At 37.2% G+C, this 15,120-nt stretch overlaps 2 protein-coding genes across 2 annotated transcripts; both read right to left on the reverse strand.

Annotated features, from left to right (window-relative positions):
- Nucleotides 1-911: 911 nt before the first annotated feature.
- On the reverse strand, nt 912-5,914 carry LOC108985364 (COMPASS-like H3K4 histone methylase component WDR5A). Its single transcript, XM_018957644.2, has 2 exons — nt 5,177-5,914; nt 912-1,512 (listed from the first exon to the last, which is right to left on the reverse strand). The coding sequence occupies exons 1-2, from the start codon at nt 5,849-5,851 to the stop codon at nt 1,219-1,221; spliced, it is 969 nt and encodes a 322-aa protein (XP_018813189.2). The 5' UTR covers nt 5,852-5,914; the 3' UTR covers nt 912-1,218.
- Nucleotides 5,915-6,938: 1,024 nt separating this feature from the next.
- On the reverse strand, nt 6,939-14,852 carry LOC108985359 (kinesin-like protein KIN-8B). Its single transcript, XM_018957634.2, has 15 exons — nt 14,161-14,852; nt 13,991-14,062; nt 13,756-13,872; nt 13,228-13,316; nt 12,129-12,273; nt 11,940-12,035; nt 11,451-11,542; nt 10,750-10,998; nt 10,532-10,682; nt 10,010-10,072; nt 9,693-9,929; nt 9,263-9,367; nt 9,068-9,181; nt 8,107-8,691; nt 6,939-7,395 (listed from the first exon to the last, which is right to left on the reverse strand). Exons 1-15 carry the CDS (start codon nt 14,206-14,208, stop codon nt 7,363-7,365), a joined length of 2,196 nt encoding a protein of 731 aa, XP_018813179.1. The 5' UTR covers nt 14,209-14,852; the 3' UTR covers nt 6,939-7,362.
- Between the last annotated feature and the right edge of the window lie 268 nt (nt 14,853-15,120).

The following is a 15,120-nucleotide window of genomic DNA, read 5'->3' on the forward strand; positions in this document are numbered from 1 at the left end:
TACGTATATATGTCTTGGAAGAGACATTGGGCATCACAAGGTAATTCGTTAGGCTTTGGGTGTCTTAAATAATAAATGCGTACGTAGTTGATGCTTTGGGCTTAATTAATTAAAAAAAAAATGTCTTCCTTGATTCCAGGCTTCATGGTCGAACGAGGGAGATCAAGATGTTTATTCATTTGTATTAAACTTCTCATTATTCGGGGTTTTGATCTTTTGTAATAAACTTCTCTTTTAAGTTCTCTAGGATTTACAAAAATCCTCCGGTGCGGTCCTTGGCTTATAACCTTATTTTCTCCAAGGATTCTGCTACTTTCAGAATCAGCCACCATGACCTGTTTCTTCAATCTTGATGGATCAAATTTTCTAACCAACAGTAAATCCTTTATGCATCACATTAGTCCTCATCGTCATCTTCTGGCCAAAAGCATATCCAGCCGGATTTTGTTTGCCCTCCCAACTAATAGTTCTCTAGTTTGGATCGCAAGGCATTCCCTGCGTCAGCTCCTTTGTCTTTGTTTTAGGCACGATTTGGATGGTAAGTGAAAAAAAAAAATTTAGATACAAATTAAAGTTGAAAAAAAATATTATTTTTTACTATTACTATCGTTTTAAAATTTGAAAAAGTTAAATTATTTATTATATTTTATATAAAAATTTGAAAAAAATTATAATAATGAAATGAAACGAAACAATTTCTCCATCCAAATAGGTCCTAATGTATCATGTTAAAGATGGCCAGTTTCATGGATTGAAATTTGCTAACTGTACTGAAAAACTTATTAAAAAAAACTTACATCTCCATGCGTCAGTTAGTGAGATGTTGAAAATTATTAAATTTATTTTGAATTTCAAGACAAAAATGACAAAATGAATCTTATAAATAAAATTATCAGCATGTGGCACTACTCTTGGATTTTGTTCCTAGACATTCATTTCGCAGAAGCACACAGTGATTTTTGGGCATTCGCATGCTTAGTTATCTATAAAGTTATCAACAACATTTTTCACAAGATTATAATGCCCTGGTTATATTGAATAACAGTTTGGACAATAGCATTCGGTCCGATCCTAACTAAGCTAGGTTCTTGCAGACATTGACTGAATAAGGCTACAATGTAAGTGTTTCAGGCAGCATGATGGGTCTGGCTCACGCTCATAAAAATAAAGCCACAAGACAGATGCAATCTGACTTGCAGACTTGATCCAACAGGCAAATCAATCTTTATCTTGAGTCCAGATCTTCACAGTTTTGTCATTGCCAAGTGCACCAGACGCAATCATGTTCTGAGTGGGGTGACATGAAACGGATATAGCAGTGTCCGTGTGACCTTCCAATTTCTGAACTATTTTCCTGGTCTGCAGCTCCCACAAGTATAGACAATTATCTTCAGAACCACTAACAATATACTTCCCATTTGTTATAGAAAAGGCAGACGAAATGCAGTATTTGGAGTTCACATGACCAGTGTAGGTCTTCAAAAATTTCCCAGTCGAATAGTTCCATAGCCTCTGCAGAACACAACATAGACAATACAGATGAGCCTACAAAATGAATAGTACTCAAAGGAGACAGGATAATGAAAACATCTAAATCTAAATGTAATAACAAATTTCGTTGGACACTGGAATTCAATGGCAGGGAAAAGTCATCTCTTACCCCATTGTGGATGACATTGCTGGATCTGCCTATTCACTTATTCCCAGTGGACTTTCTGAGTATTTTGGGGAAGATTCTTGAAGGCAGATAAGGCAAAGTAAAGCTAAATGTGGATGGTTGCTATTTAGGCAACCCATCGGTGATGGGAGGGGTAGGGATGGTGAGAAACACGAAAGGGCAAGTTGTGGTTGCTTTTTTAGCATACTATGAGGAAAAGAGACGAACAACATGGCTGAAGCTAAGGCCATCCTTGATGGCCTGATAAAATGCTGAAAGAGGAATTTAGTAAACATTGGAGCTGGAACCCAACTCGAAAGTGGTAGTTACATGGTTGAAAGGAAAGGGAGAGGTTCCCCGGTCTTTGAGAGATTTATGGGATCAACTCTCCACTATTCTGCAGAAGTGGGTTGTCAATCTCCCACGTCTACCAAGAAGTCAATAAGGTAGCTGACTCCTTGGCCAAAACTTGGGGCCAAAGGAGTTACTCAGCAGTTTTCAAAGTGGGTTGAAATGCCTCGGGATGTCAGAGGACTTTTGGCTATTACTAAAACATGCTTACCGCAGATATGGATCTCCACTATTCTGTTTGAAGCCCTTGCCATGTTGTAGATAAAACCCATGAAGTAAGTGATCAAATAAGTCATTTGATAGTTTCAGTTCCCCATAAAGGTGTTTTTTCTTTGAAGTTTTTACCTATCAATGACGTGTGTGTATGATAAATAGGAAAAGTGACCAGAAAGTTGAAGATTCTACAGAGAGGCTTCATTACAACAGAAATGGATGCTACCTGCCAAAAGTCATTGAGGGCGTGTTCTCTAGATGGATAGAACAAACTAATTGATAAAAATTATGTACACAAACTGTGGTGATCATTCGAAATGTGCAAGAACATTAAAGATTATGGACTATGTTGTCTTGCTTATAGGGAGCATAGGAAATCCCTTCCTAATGCTAAAAAGGATTCCAAATCAGAAATCCTTTGACTCTGTACGAATATAGATTGTCAAGTTAGGAGTAAGCAGCATTTGAAGTACAACATCACAGACTAACATGTCCTCAACCTGAAAGTTAATAAACTTTTCTAGTTACACAGGAAGGGCAAGTTGTGGTTGCTTTTTTGGCATATACTATGAGGAAAAGAGACAAACAACATGGCTGAAGCTAAGGCCATCCTTGATGGCCTGATAAAATGCTGAGAGAGGAATTTAGTAAACATTGGAGCTGGAACCCGACTCGAAAGTGGTACTTACGTGGTTGAAAGGAAAGGGAGAGGTTCCCCGGTCTTTGAGAGATTTATGGGATCAACTCTCCACTATTCTGCAGAAGTGAGTTGTCAATCTCCCATGTCTACCAAGAAGTCAATAAGGTAGCTGACTCCTTGGCCAAACTTGGGGCCAAAGGAGTTACTCAGTAGTTTTCAAAGTGGGTTGAAATGCCTCGGGATGTCAGAGGACTTTTGGCTATTACTAAAACATGCTTACCACAGATATGGATCAAAAGAAAGGAGTAAGTACAGATTTTTCATTATTGCTAGGTAATTTTTGTTTTTGTAGGCTTGTTTGAAATGTTGTTTTTGCACCTTGGTTTTGGGGCCTTTGGGACATTTGGCCCCCAAGGTGTTTGCAATTTTGTTACCATGGTATTCCTCCCCTATAAGTGGGGTATTTTTTAATATAATTGTGATTTCGTCCTCTTCCAAAAAAAGATTCTGTTTGAAGCCCTTGCCATATTGTAGATAAAACCCATGAAGTAAGTGATCAAATAAGTCATTTGATGGCTTCAGTTCCCCATAAAGGTGTTTTTTCTTTAAAGTCGTGTGTGGTATGATAAATAGGAAAAGTGACCAGAAAGTGGAAGATTCTACAGGGAGGCTTCATTACAACAGAAATGGATGCTACCTGCCAAAAGACATTGAGGGCGTGTTCTCTAGATGGATAGAACAAACTAATTGATAAAAATTATGTACACAAACTGTGGTGATCATTCGAAATGTGCAAGAACATTAAAGATTATGGATTATGCTGTCTTGCTTATAGGGAGCATAGGAAATCCCTTCCTAATGCTAAAAAGGATTCCAAATCAGAAATTCTTTGACTCTCTACGAATATAGATTGTCAAGTTAGGAGTAAGCAGCATTTGAAGTACAACATCACAGACTAACATGTCCTCAACCTGAAAGTTAATAAACTTCTCTAGTTACACAGGAAGGCGCATCCAAGACCCACAATCCAGTCTAAAGTGATGCCTTCTATTGACATTGTGCCATATTACATTATCCACGAGTATGCTTGAACGCTCAAATCATGAAAGATGGTTGAGACTGGCTAGAAAAGATTGACTTCACTTTTTTCATTAGTCCACTTCAAACTGAGCAAACAAATAAATATAAATGATATCTTTAATTAAATTTCCATGTTATTGTACATAAATTAACTTGTTACTAATAAATTTAAGGAAAAGATATTGGATTTTCAATTTTGTTCTTGCCATATTCTAGATAAAGCCCATGAAGTAAGTGATCAAATAAGTCATTTGAAGGTTTCATTTCCCCATAAAGACGTTTTTTCTTTTTAGTTTTCACCTATCGATGACTTGTGTGTATGATAAATCGGAAAAGTGACCAAAGAGTAAAAGATTTTGTTATGATTCTAAGGGTTATAAGTTTAACCAAATTAGTATCCAACAGTCTTAAGATTTTTGGATCAATGGTTCAGTCTTTAACAATTGGTATTAGGGCAGCGACCACGTCACGGGTTCAAGTTACAGAAGGGGCGACCTATAGGCTGGATTAAAATGTCTTGGTACTTTGTATAGGCATAGTGTTAAGTCATTGAATACTGATAGATGAGTGAAGCCGCCAAAAGGGAAAGGGCTACCCGGTCGATAGAGTGGGCCGTTGTGGACGTTGGATTCAGAAGTGTGGTGGAATGTTATGATCCTGAGGGTTAAAGATTTAACCAAATTAGGATCCAACAATCTTAGAACTTTTGGATCAATGGTTGAGTCTTTAACAGATTCCTCTACATGGACAGCTTCATTACAACAAAAATTGATGCTATTTGCCATATATGTCATTGAGGTCGTGTTCTCCGGATAGTTAAAACAAACTAATTGATAAAAACTGTGTACGCAAACTGTGGTGATCTTGGCAAAAGTGAAAAACTTGTTGATAAAAACTATGTAAGCAAACTGTGGTGGTCATTCGAAACGTAGAAAAGAAAGATTTTGAGGATCAATTCTTAACAGAGAAAGGTTCTGAAAAGGAAGCCAAGGAAACAAGGCTAAAAAAAAAAAAGTTAATTTTATTTGGGCCGAGGCAGCACCCCCGTTTTGCCACGAATCATATAGGCCTCTGTCTGTTCCCAACGACATAAACAAACAAGTAGAAGCAACACCTCCCATATACTAAGAATTAAGAATCACTAGCACCTCAAATAACACACAAGGACAGCAATGCCATTGAACCAAGACCGAAACTTTAAGGTAACCCACATCGCTCGAGTAAGAAAGACTTACCAAAGTGTTATCCAGAGTGCCAACAAGAAGAAACTTGCCATTGGGCGAGAACTTGACGAAGGAGACCGGCGGGTTCTCATCGTCGATCAAGGTCTTCATACAATGGCCGGTCCCAGCGTCCCAAATCCGACACAAGCCGTCATAGCTGCTGGAGACGATCAAGGAGCCGTCGCGGTTGAAATCTACGGATGTGACGGGATCGGAGTGCGCGGGTAAGACCTTGAGGCACTTGGCGGACTTGACGTCCCAGACGCGGACCGTCTCGTCGAAGGAGCCAGAGACGATCATGTTGGACTGTGGATTAAAGTTGACGCAAAAGACGTAGTTGGTGTGGCCAGCGAGGGTCTTGACGAGGGACCCCGTCTGGACATCCCAGAGCCGGAGAGTCTTGTCGTCGGAGGCCGAGACGAGGAAACGCGAATCAGATGAGAAGGCGAGGTCGGAGACGCCCTGCTCGTGGCCGAGGAATTCTTGGAGGGGAGAGACGGTGGGATCGGCATTGGAGTCGGAGTTGGATAAGCAGTAGGTGCGGAGGGTTTTGTCGGCGGACGAGGAGGCAAGGAGGCGACCGCTGGATGAGAATTTGACGGACGAGATGGCGCGCTTGTGGCCGGTCAGGGTTTGGGTGAGGGTGTAGGGTTTAAAGGGCAGGGAGGGTTCAGAATCAGCGGCCATTGCTGTTGGATGGTGGATAGCTGATTCGGGAACGTGAGAAGCGGCGAGGGCCCAAGTCAGGACTTTAAGAAATAATCTCACGTGATTAAAATTTTTTATATTTCATCCTAAAAAAATCGTTTATATAAAGAAAAGTTTTATTTGTTATCTACCCACCACATATTATATATAATTTTTTTATTTTTTATTTTTTTTACTAAATGTATAATATAAGAGTGATAAGCAGAAAAACTTAATTAATTAAGAAAGAACAAAAAATTAAAAATTAAAAATAAATATAATGTATAGATATGATGAGTAACAAAACTCTTATATAAATATTAATTTTTAATAACATAATGAATATATGAATATACCGAAAAGGTGTAGAAATCCAGTGCATTTTTTTTAAATGATAAATTGAAAATTTAATATGAAAAAAATTACTTTTTAACTGTGGTCCCTATTAACTTTCAAAATGAATGTGCGAAACTTACATACTATATGACTATAACTAGTATTATTCTAAAAATATTATAAATTACTTAATAAAAAAGAAGATTTAAATATCAAAGTTGGTTTTAGGGTTTTTTATTTTAATGAATAAATCAGGCTTCAGATTGGTTGAAACTTGAAATTATGGTTTAGGTTAGATGATAGTTGAAGGATAGTAAATAATATTTTTCCAATCAAGAATAAAGAGTCTTTTTTTTTTTTTTTACGAATAATATATATTATCTATAAGAAATTATGATTAATCTAGAAATGCACTATCACTACAAAAAGTGACAACAATTCTCTGAGCAATCTCATCTGTAGAACTAGTTGAGATAGCAATTGTAGCCTAGTGATCAGGAATATATCTCCCCAATTTAGGTCTCCCAAAATTCTCCGCTCGTATTCTATGGATTAATTTTAGAGAGACAAGGCATAACATGCATATCTAGAATATCTTAAGTTTCTGTACTTGGAATTTAATCAGTTTATAATCCGAAATCTGCAAGAATACTTGCTGTGTGTCCTTACTCGTATGAGAGTGTGCCCATTTTGTCTTTGGAGACCACCTGACTAAAAATTTCGATCAATCAAGTTCTCAATTAGCACCAAATTGGAAAGGATAAGAATTGCTGTTTTCAATATAAGGTAAATGTACACAAATATATACAGGCAAAGCATAGTCTACAATTGAGGTTGGCTAGTTCTATACTATATTCCCAGCTACACCCTCGTTTAGTCTCCCCACTCTTTTTCTTCCCCTTCAGGCTTCAGATACGTATATTAGCACTAAAAAAATGAAAAAATGTGAAGGGGAAGAGGGGAAAAAGATGATCTAGCATTCAAGAATATCATACAAAATTGGAAAGGGGGCCTTCAGTATTGGGATTATGGCAACCAAATGGAATGAGCCCCATAGAAGAAAGTGGGATGTGGGACAGATCTGAGTAGTCTGAGGATTTAGGTTTCTGCAAAATACAATTTCCTTCCTATAAGTCTTGGCTGCTACTCATCGCAACATATGAGGACTCTCAACCTTAATGTTTCCTCATGGTAGTATTCCGTGCATCCTGTGTGAAAAATAACCATGAGGAAACATGCAATTAGTATATATATATATATATATATATATAAATTTAAAAATAAAAAAATAAAAACATTGCAGACTTATAAAAGCAAATGGAAATATATATGATATTGTTGAAACACAATAGTAACTACTAACCTCACGATTGGAGGAAAAATTACTAAGGGTACCGAGTACTTCTGGGAGTTTAACAAAACTCTCAAATGATCTAATCATAGCTCATCCAATTTGAACATTTCTCCAACAGACTATATAGGCAGAACCAGATAATTTAAATCCAAATATGTGTGCGGTAAAGAAGATACTTGCGGATAATTTGACTTGAGAATCATATCTTTCTAAGTAAATCTTAAAGAGAACAATTTAATGGTTTCTGCCAAGGAATTTCGTTTTGTTGTCTTTTCTTCCTAAGGAGACGAGGCAGATCAATTCTGATGAAGCATATAATATTTTCTTATCCCCTTTAAAAAGAAAAAATATAAAAGGAAAGCAAAGCGATACCAGGGTAAGTGGGTCAGTGACATAGTCCATTAGCTCAGATGTGTAATAAGAGTAAACAGAAGAAATGATCGTCTAAGACCTTAACAAGTAGATTAACAAAACTCATGGCGAATAAGGACTAGAACAACACACTAACAGCTGCATGACAAACTCCAGGAAGCAAATATACCATAATAATAATTAGCTTACATACCTTATGCCGAGTGTCAAAATCAGCACTGTGACGTGAAGAGGAGATGCAGCTTTCACCATGCGGTGAAGAATGAGTTCGTATCCCTGGATAAGAACGGCGCAAGTTTTGAGGAAGCTTCATTAGAGTGCCAAACCATGAACTTGGCCTGCCACCAACCAAATGTTCACTACTCTTACTCAACCTCGGACATGCTGATGAAGGGTGATCATGTGACAGTACGCAGTAGGAGTTAAGATGCTCCTCTCTGCAAAATGTAGCAGCTGAATCCCAGTACCCTCTCAAAAATGAGGTTGAACCAAAGTGTTGAGAATGCTGGAAGATGCAAGATGCTGAAGAATATTGCAAGGGTGCAAATCTTCCATCCACTAGATTTGGTGACTGTTTCCTGTCAGAAATCCCAAGATAGGCTGTCGATGTCCAATCTTCAATTGTTATTCCCTGTTTGGCTGCAAGCTCAAATATCTTTCTTTCATCAAGCCCTAATCCCACGAGCAAGTTCCACAGATTTCTTAGTGCTTCCCTTTGGTCATGGATGACTTGATCCCTCATTGCCATTTCAAACTGAAGCTCAGTATTAGCCATCCCCTACATTAGTGCAGTATAACCGTCAGGCTCTGAAGGCATGTTTATAAAACATCATATAAAGCCTTAGATTCTTCCTGAACCAATGTTTTAGTACGGCAATGCCCAGTCATCATTTTTTACAGATAGGAACCAACATGAGCTTAAGACAAATGATCTTGTTGTGACGAGTAAACTTGTTCAGAATAGATTCCAGGTTGAGGTGATTAATAGTCTCGGGACCATTTTATACATAGAGATCCCCTCACCAAGTGTTGTTTGGAAAGCGAGGACTTCTTGTAATAATATAAGCTAAGCTCATTTACAAGTATCAGACTTTCTATAATCGTAACAGCCAATTCCAAGACAAGTAGATTGAGTCCTACTTATATCTACTCACCAGGATCCTGTATTGACTGAGAATGCTCAAGTAAGTTTTGTTACCATTGTTACTTATTGCTTCCTCAATCATATTTTGCAATTGGCATCGATGCTTCTCATTTGCTTCAATTTCCTGCAAAAGATAATCGGTAATATGGTACAAAAGCATTAAAGACTGTAAATCTTATGATCACCAGTACGTGGAGAGCACTACCTTTTGGTAATTGACACCAGCTTCATCATTGTCACGGATGTTATCTAGAATGACTTGCCGTCTTGCTCTCAAAGCCTCCACAACTGCTCCATCTTTTCCAGTAACCTGCGACAGTAATAGAAAAAAGGTACTTTATCGTTGGTATAAACTATATAAAAATTTGGTCCTAGTATGGTAAGCAGAGCAAGAAAATATTGGGAGGGAGATGTGACAGTAAAGCAGACATTCAGACCTCTATCTTGCCCTTTTTTTGGTACTGCAATCTTGGTGGACAATTTAGAAATGCAACGTGCAAGAATCTAAATTCTAAGGAATTTCTTCAGGCATCAAATTTCAGAGAGAAATGAACACTTTGTTACATTTATGTATTTCTTAGACGATGTAGAATGGGCAAAATGCAGTCTGCATGATAAAAGTGGCACTATCTAACCTGTTTTTTTGCAATAGCATCATCAAGATGTTGGAGTTCAGTTCGGTTCCGAAGGTTAGTTTCCTCAAGCTCAAATAATGCCTTCTGCAAATTTATCCGTTCCTGAACATTTTCACTTATTTCATGGCTCAATATATTCAACCAAGAGAGCTCATCGTCTGCAGCCTTCTCAGCAGGTTTGACACTTTTGAGTGATTCTTTTGCAGCCAGTTCTTTCTTCAGTCGGCCAACCTCAACCTGTGAAATCAAATATGTCATATTCCAAGACAGGCTATGCTACCTCAAAAAAACAGATAAAGCTCTATTTAATAGCTTACCTGAAGACTGTCAATCATCAGTTGGTAATCTGATACGTGTGTATCTACTGTGCCTATGTTTTTCTGTTGAGAAACAAGAGCATGATGAAAACTCATTACCAAGAAACAATGCTTGATGTGGTGTGAGTCTACAGAGAGTGATAACTGAATTAAGCCTGGTAAACCATGTAGATACTAAACAGAAGCATATACAAAAGATACGCTTTACTGTGACAGAATAGAAACTGAATACTGACAATTCAATTAGCAAACAACATGACCTTACTCTGATGCCAAAAGGGAAGCTGCCCCAACTATAATAGAAGAAAAAAGTAGAGTTTATTGAGAGCTATAATATAAAAAGAGCTGAGTATTAGCCTTCCAGCAGAATTGTGTTCATCCAAAAAGAATATCAAGTAAAGCACTGCAAGCCATAAATAACTTTACAGTGCTCATGCTTTCAAGAATGATAATTTTTTTATAGGTAAAAAGAAAAAAAAAAGTGATAATTAGATGTATCCCATATTAATTTTTGAGTCCCACCTGAATGTGTGTCTTTATTTCCTTTGCTCGGTCAGCATACTTCAAGGTATTCACAGTGTGAGGATACTGACTGTCCACAGGGCACACTGTAGCAACCATGACTGTTTGAGAATTACCACTCAGACCATCTTTAAGTATTCGTGTCAATTTGCTGCAAGAAATGTATATTAGCTATCAAACAGGGACAACTTCAGATTATAATAAGTACCATCTGTCACCTGTTGCGGTAAGGAACATAAGCAAGACCCTTTTTTTGTTGTTTCCCCAAAGCATTTATACAGTTTGCTAAAGCAAGAAGTGACCGGTTGATATTAGCTCCATCTCTTAGCTTTTGGCCTCCGCTATTTGTTTCAGAAGCTCGTTCACTGCCAGCAAGATCTACAAGTGCAAGTTTTCCTCGCATTATTTGATTTCGATACTTATTTTTTTGTTTCCTTTTCACAGTAATCTCCAGAACTGCATGTGATCTGGTTACATGGAAACAACTTCAAATGAGATCATGCAAAAAGGTTGCACTACATAGAGATGGCTCCATGCTAGAAATATCTCAAAAAGATGATAGTGGGATAATGATCACAGCTGTAGTGAAGTGACAAGTGAGAAATTTCTTAACATGATGATGTGGTGCTTATAATTATTATAGTATCAGGAAAGTTTGAGTATCATTAATGTGGAGAGCGCAGCAGCATGTGTAGTCCCTGTCCCTTATTGGATATTTGTTAGTTACACCTGTTACAGAAAGAGCCTGTAAGAGACGGGGGAGGAGTGGGTGTTGGCATAGGGTTGGATTGGTAGCACCTGTTCCTTAGCTGGCTATTTATGAATAGTGTACGAGAAAAGGGATGCTATACACAGCTAATGATGACAGCAATGATGATATGTTTTGGGCAAGTAAGAAATCCAACTAATGCATGCTCACCGTGAAGAAGTTGCATTGACCTCTGTGCTTTCTGTTTTCCGTCGACTATTCCCCAAATTCAGGAGTTCAAGGATTTTATCAGCTGACTGAACCTGAATTAGAAGCATAAGTAATCAATAATAGGTTGTTAACCATAGTACATAATTGATGCATCAAAGACCCAGAATGCACATTGATAAAGGAAAATAAAATAGAGTAACTGGTTAATTATGTCGAAAAAAGAAAACATGGCGGATGAGAATTAACGAAACCATAAGTGGCCATAAGGTCAGACGAGCGCATAGAATCTATTTTGATTGCTTTATTGATTTTCAGCTAAAGACCAAATACCTATTCATTTATTTTATTAACACAGAATAAGGTTAACAAGCCACAGACAGATCAGCCATGATTCAGTGATGTGGTCAAGGCTTGCATCTTGCATGTCAAGCAGACAAACACCACCCAGATGAAACATATAATTGGCGGGGGGGGGGGGCAATAACGAACCTTGATATATCTCAGCCCAGCAACAATTATTCCTTGCTCGGGATCCTCTCTAAGTTCCAAATGACATGATGATTTTTCAAGCAAATCGTAGATAACCTAAGTTCATATGAGATCAAACATTAAGAGATAAAGAACGTGAGCAATATATATGTATATATATCAATATCTTAATCAAAACGAAAACCTTACTTCATTGTAGACTTCAAGGTAGGAGCAAGTAACTTCAAATTCATCAGAGCTCTTGTTTGATTTGATCAGATCAAAAACAGTATGCAGACTGAGAACCATGAGTCCAGGATCATCTTTAGTCCCAACCATTGTATAGGTTTTACCACTGGATATGTATTAAAAAAAAATAGGTAGATTCCATTACTAAGAGAATTAACAGATGGAGAATGAGAGAACAAATCAAAATACATAAAGATATAAGATCAAATTTTTGAATGAATACTAATTGATTTAACAAACTTTTTAATTATTCACAGTGCCCATTAATGATGATGATGAACTTTACAACCAATGCGCATCCCTGGACAGCATATAGGCTCACAAGTGGAATTACCATTACCACATATAAATAAAGAATAATTAAGAATATGATATGGAGAAATACAACATCTGTGACTACAGACCAGGAGACTAAAATCTAATTGTTTTAATAAATTGATCTCAAATGCTGGCAAAAGAAGGAAACTTATATGCAGCCAATTGACCTGCTTCATGAAATGATATTCATATCTCAACTAACTGCAAACTTCTATGGTTTAACCACAAAGAGTAGTTGAAGTGCGCCACCAGCTTTATAAAATCTTACATACCATGAAAAATTAGAAGATATTCTTAGGTGAATGCTTCACTTTTGATTTAAAATTGTTAAGATTCTAGAAACTAGTATCGCGCTTTTTGTATAGGTATTTTTTTATACCATTCATATAGATGGATGGTTAAAAAACTTTTATTCTAGTACACGAAAAAATTCAAAGTTACAACCAGACAAATACATTATAGGCTGAGGTTAATGATCAAATTCTTTACTAGCTTTCCATTTAGCCACTATGCTTTGATGCCATTCTGAAATCATGCCATAGAAATCAACTCTATGCACATGGAGAATCTTGGAAATTGATGGCAGCAAATATGGACAAACAACGCAAAAGTCACCCAAATTTTCAGATAAATAATGACCAAGGAAAGGAAATTGCCTTATCCAGTACGGAGATAAAAGTAGGCAAAAGATTAAGAGACAATAAAAAACAAAACAACTACACTAATAGATCTTGTTAGTTACCTTCCAGTTGAACCGTATGCAAACACAGTTGCATTCAGACCTTGAACAACCCCTGAGATTACAGAGGATATACATTTTTTGTAGACATCCTGGATAGATGAGTATAAGCAGAATGATAAGTTATAATAACATTAAAAAAGCAAATATATTCGAAGATGGTTTGGGCTATGCATTGAGTATAGTTTTTTAGCAAATGTTGATGGACTGAAGGAATTATGTTAACCTGAAAATCTAAGCTGTTTGCACATCCTAAAGGTTTAATATTCTAAGATTTTCGTGGAAAGTGGCATATGAACAAGCAAAATGCAAGTGAACAGACTGCAGCGACCACAATTTATCCGAAATTAGACTATTTTACACGATACGTGTGCCTAAGTAACCATCACAGATGAGGGGACCTAACCATAGGGAAAAGTCAATATTTATGTCTTTCTGTGCAGTATGCATCATTTTGCCAAAAAGGTTACATAATTTTAATCATAATGGATAAAAGAACATAACTCCACTACGTTAAAAAATGCAGCATACCACATTTGTACATCCAGGACCAAATGCGTGATCGAAACCATATCTCTTCTCTTTTGTTCGATTCTGTATGCGTTCAAGGTAATCCTTGGATGGGTCGGGATCCAACACAACCACCTCCTATAAAACGAATTACAGCATTAGCATACTCACAAAAATCAGTAATAGAACTCACTTAACTAATATGAAGCGAAGCCAAGATTTATAGGTTTAAAGAAGAAATCTAACACCGACACACCTTACTGTCAATTACTCGGACAATGTTGCGACCCCGTTCTCTCTCCGTAAAGGGCCTACATTTTACGGCAACCTGTGGCCAAAATCGAACAGAAAATATCAAGCAAGAAAGTGGTAACAAAAATAAGGCAAGTAATGATTTCTGGACTGGTATAGAAAGGAAAGATTCACCGTAAGTGTGGTGGCTTTCTTTGCGGCAGGAGCTCTAATGCTCGGCATGATTCTCCAACATCGATTTCCAAAGTATCACAGGGGCTTTAGCTGTAGCTACCAATTCGGATCGGGTTTTGAAATCTTGAAAAGAAAAAAAAACGATTGTTCATACCATTTTTACAGGCCTAAACTAAATCCAACAGCAGGAGAGTCGCTTTCATTCCGTTTCCACATAAATGCACTTCATTTTGATTTGCAAAATGAGCCCCGATTCATTTTGACAAGTCCCTACCCTTCGCAGAGTGAACGGGCAGTAGCAGAAAATTCAAAAAGATAAAAAAAAAAAAAAAGAAGAAAGAAAGGAAAGATCAAAGGAAAAGAGGCTTTCATCAGTACAAAGTTCTTTCCTTCAAAAAACCACAAGTAGCAACCAAACCACTGATTTTCTCGAACCACATTGTGTTGCGAGAAATTTGGAAAGCGTACATATCAGCCATTCCCTGAAGAACAAGAACTTCAAAAAAAAGTAGAAAGATCCAAAGATTGCATGCAGAACCCGAGAGGAAACATGCGATGCCAGAGCTCAACAAAAGGCTCCCGTGGAAGCGCGTGGCAATGGAAGGTAGTGGACGAATAAAAAAGAAAAGGCAAGAAAGATTCTGTGTTCTACGGTGTATCGTACTGTGATGTACTGTTGCAGGCAGCAGTTAAATTGCGCAGGTGTGCGTGGAAGAAAGAGCAGCAAGTGAATTCCAACTTATCATTGAATGTTACATTATTAATTTCAAAGAGTAACGTCGGATATAAGTTTTAAATATATAAGTTTTTAATAAATTTGTAAAAATGTGAAACTTATTAAGAAAAAATGACTTTTTCATATTTTTTTTTTACAATGGAGTCATTTTTTTTATAAAAGATTTGTGTAAGATTTGTGCATTTGAGATTTGTATATATTATTTATCTAATTTTAATATCATG

The sequence above is a fragment of the Juglans regia genome, chromosome 11, assembly GCF_001411555.2.
Source record: "Juglans regia cultivar Chandler chromosome 11, Walnut 2.0, whole genome shotgun sequence".
In the NCBI taxonomy this organism is placed as follows: domain Eukaryota; kingdom Viridiplantae; phylum Streptophyta; class Magnoliopsida; order Fagales; family Juglandaceae; genus Juglans; species Juglans regia.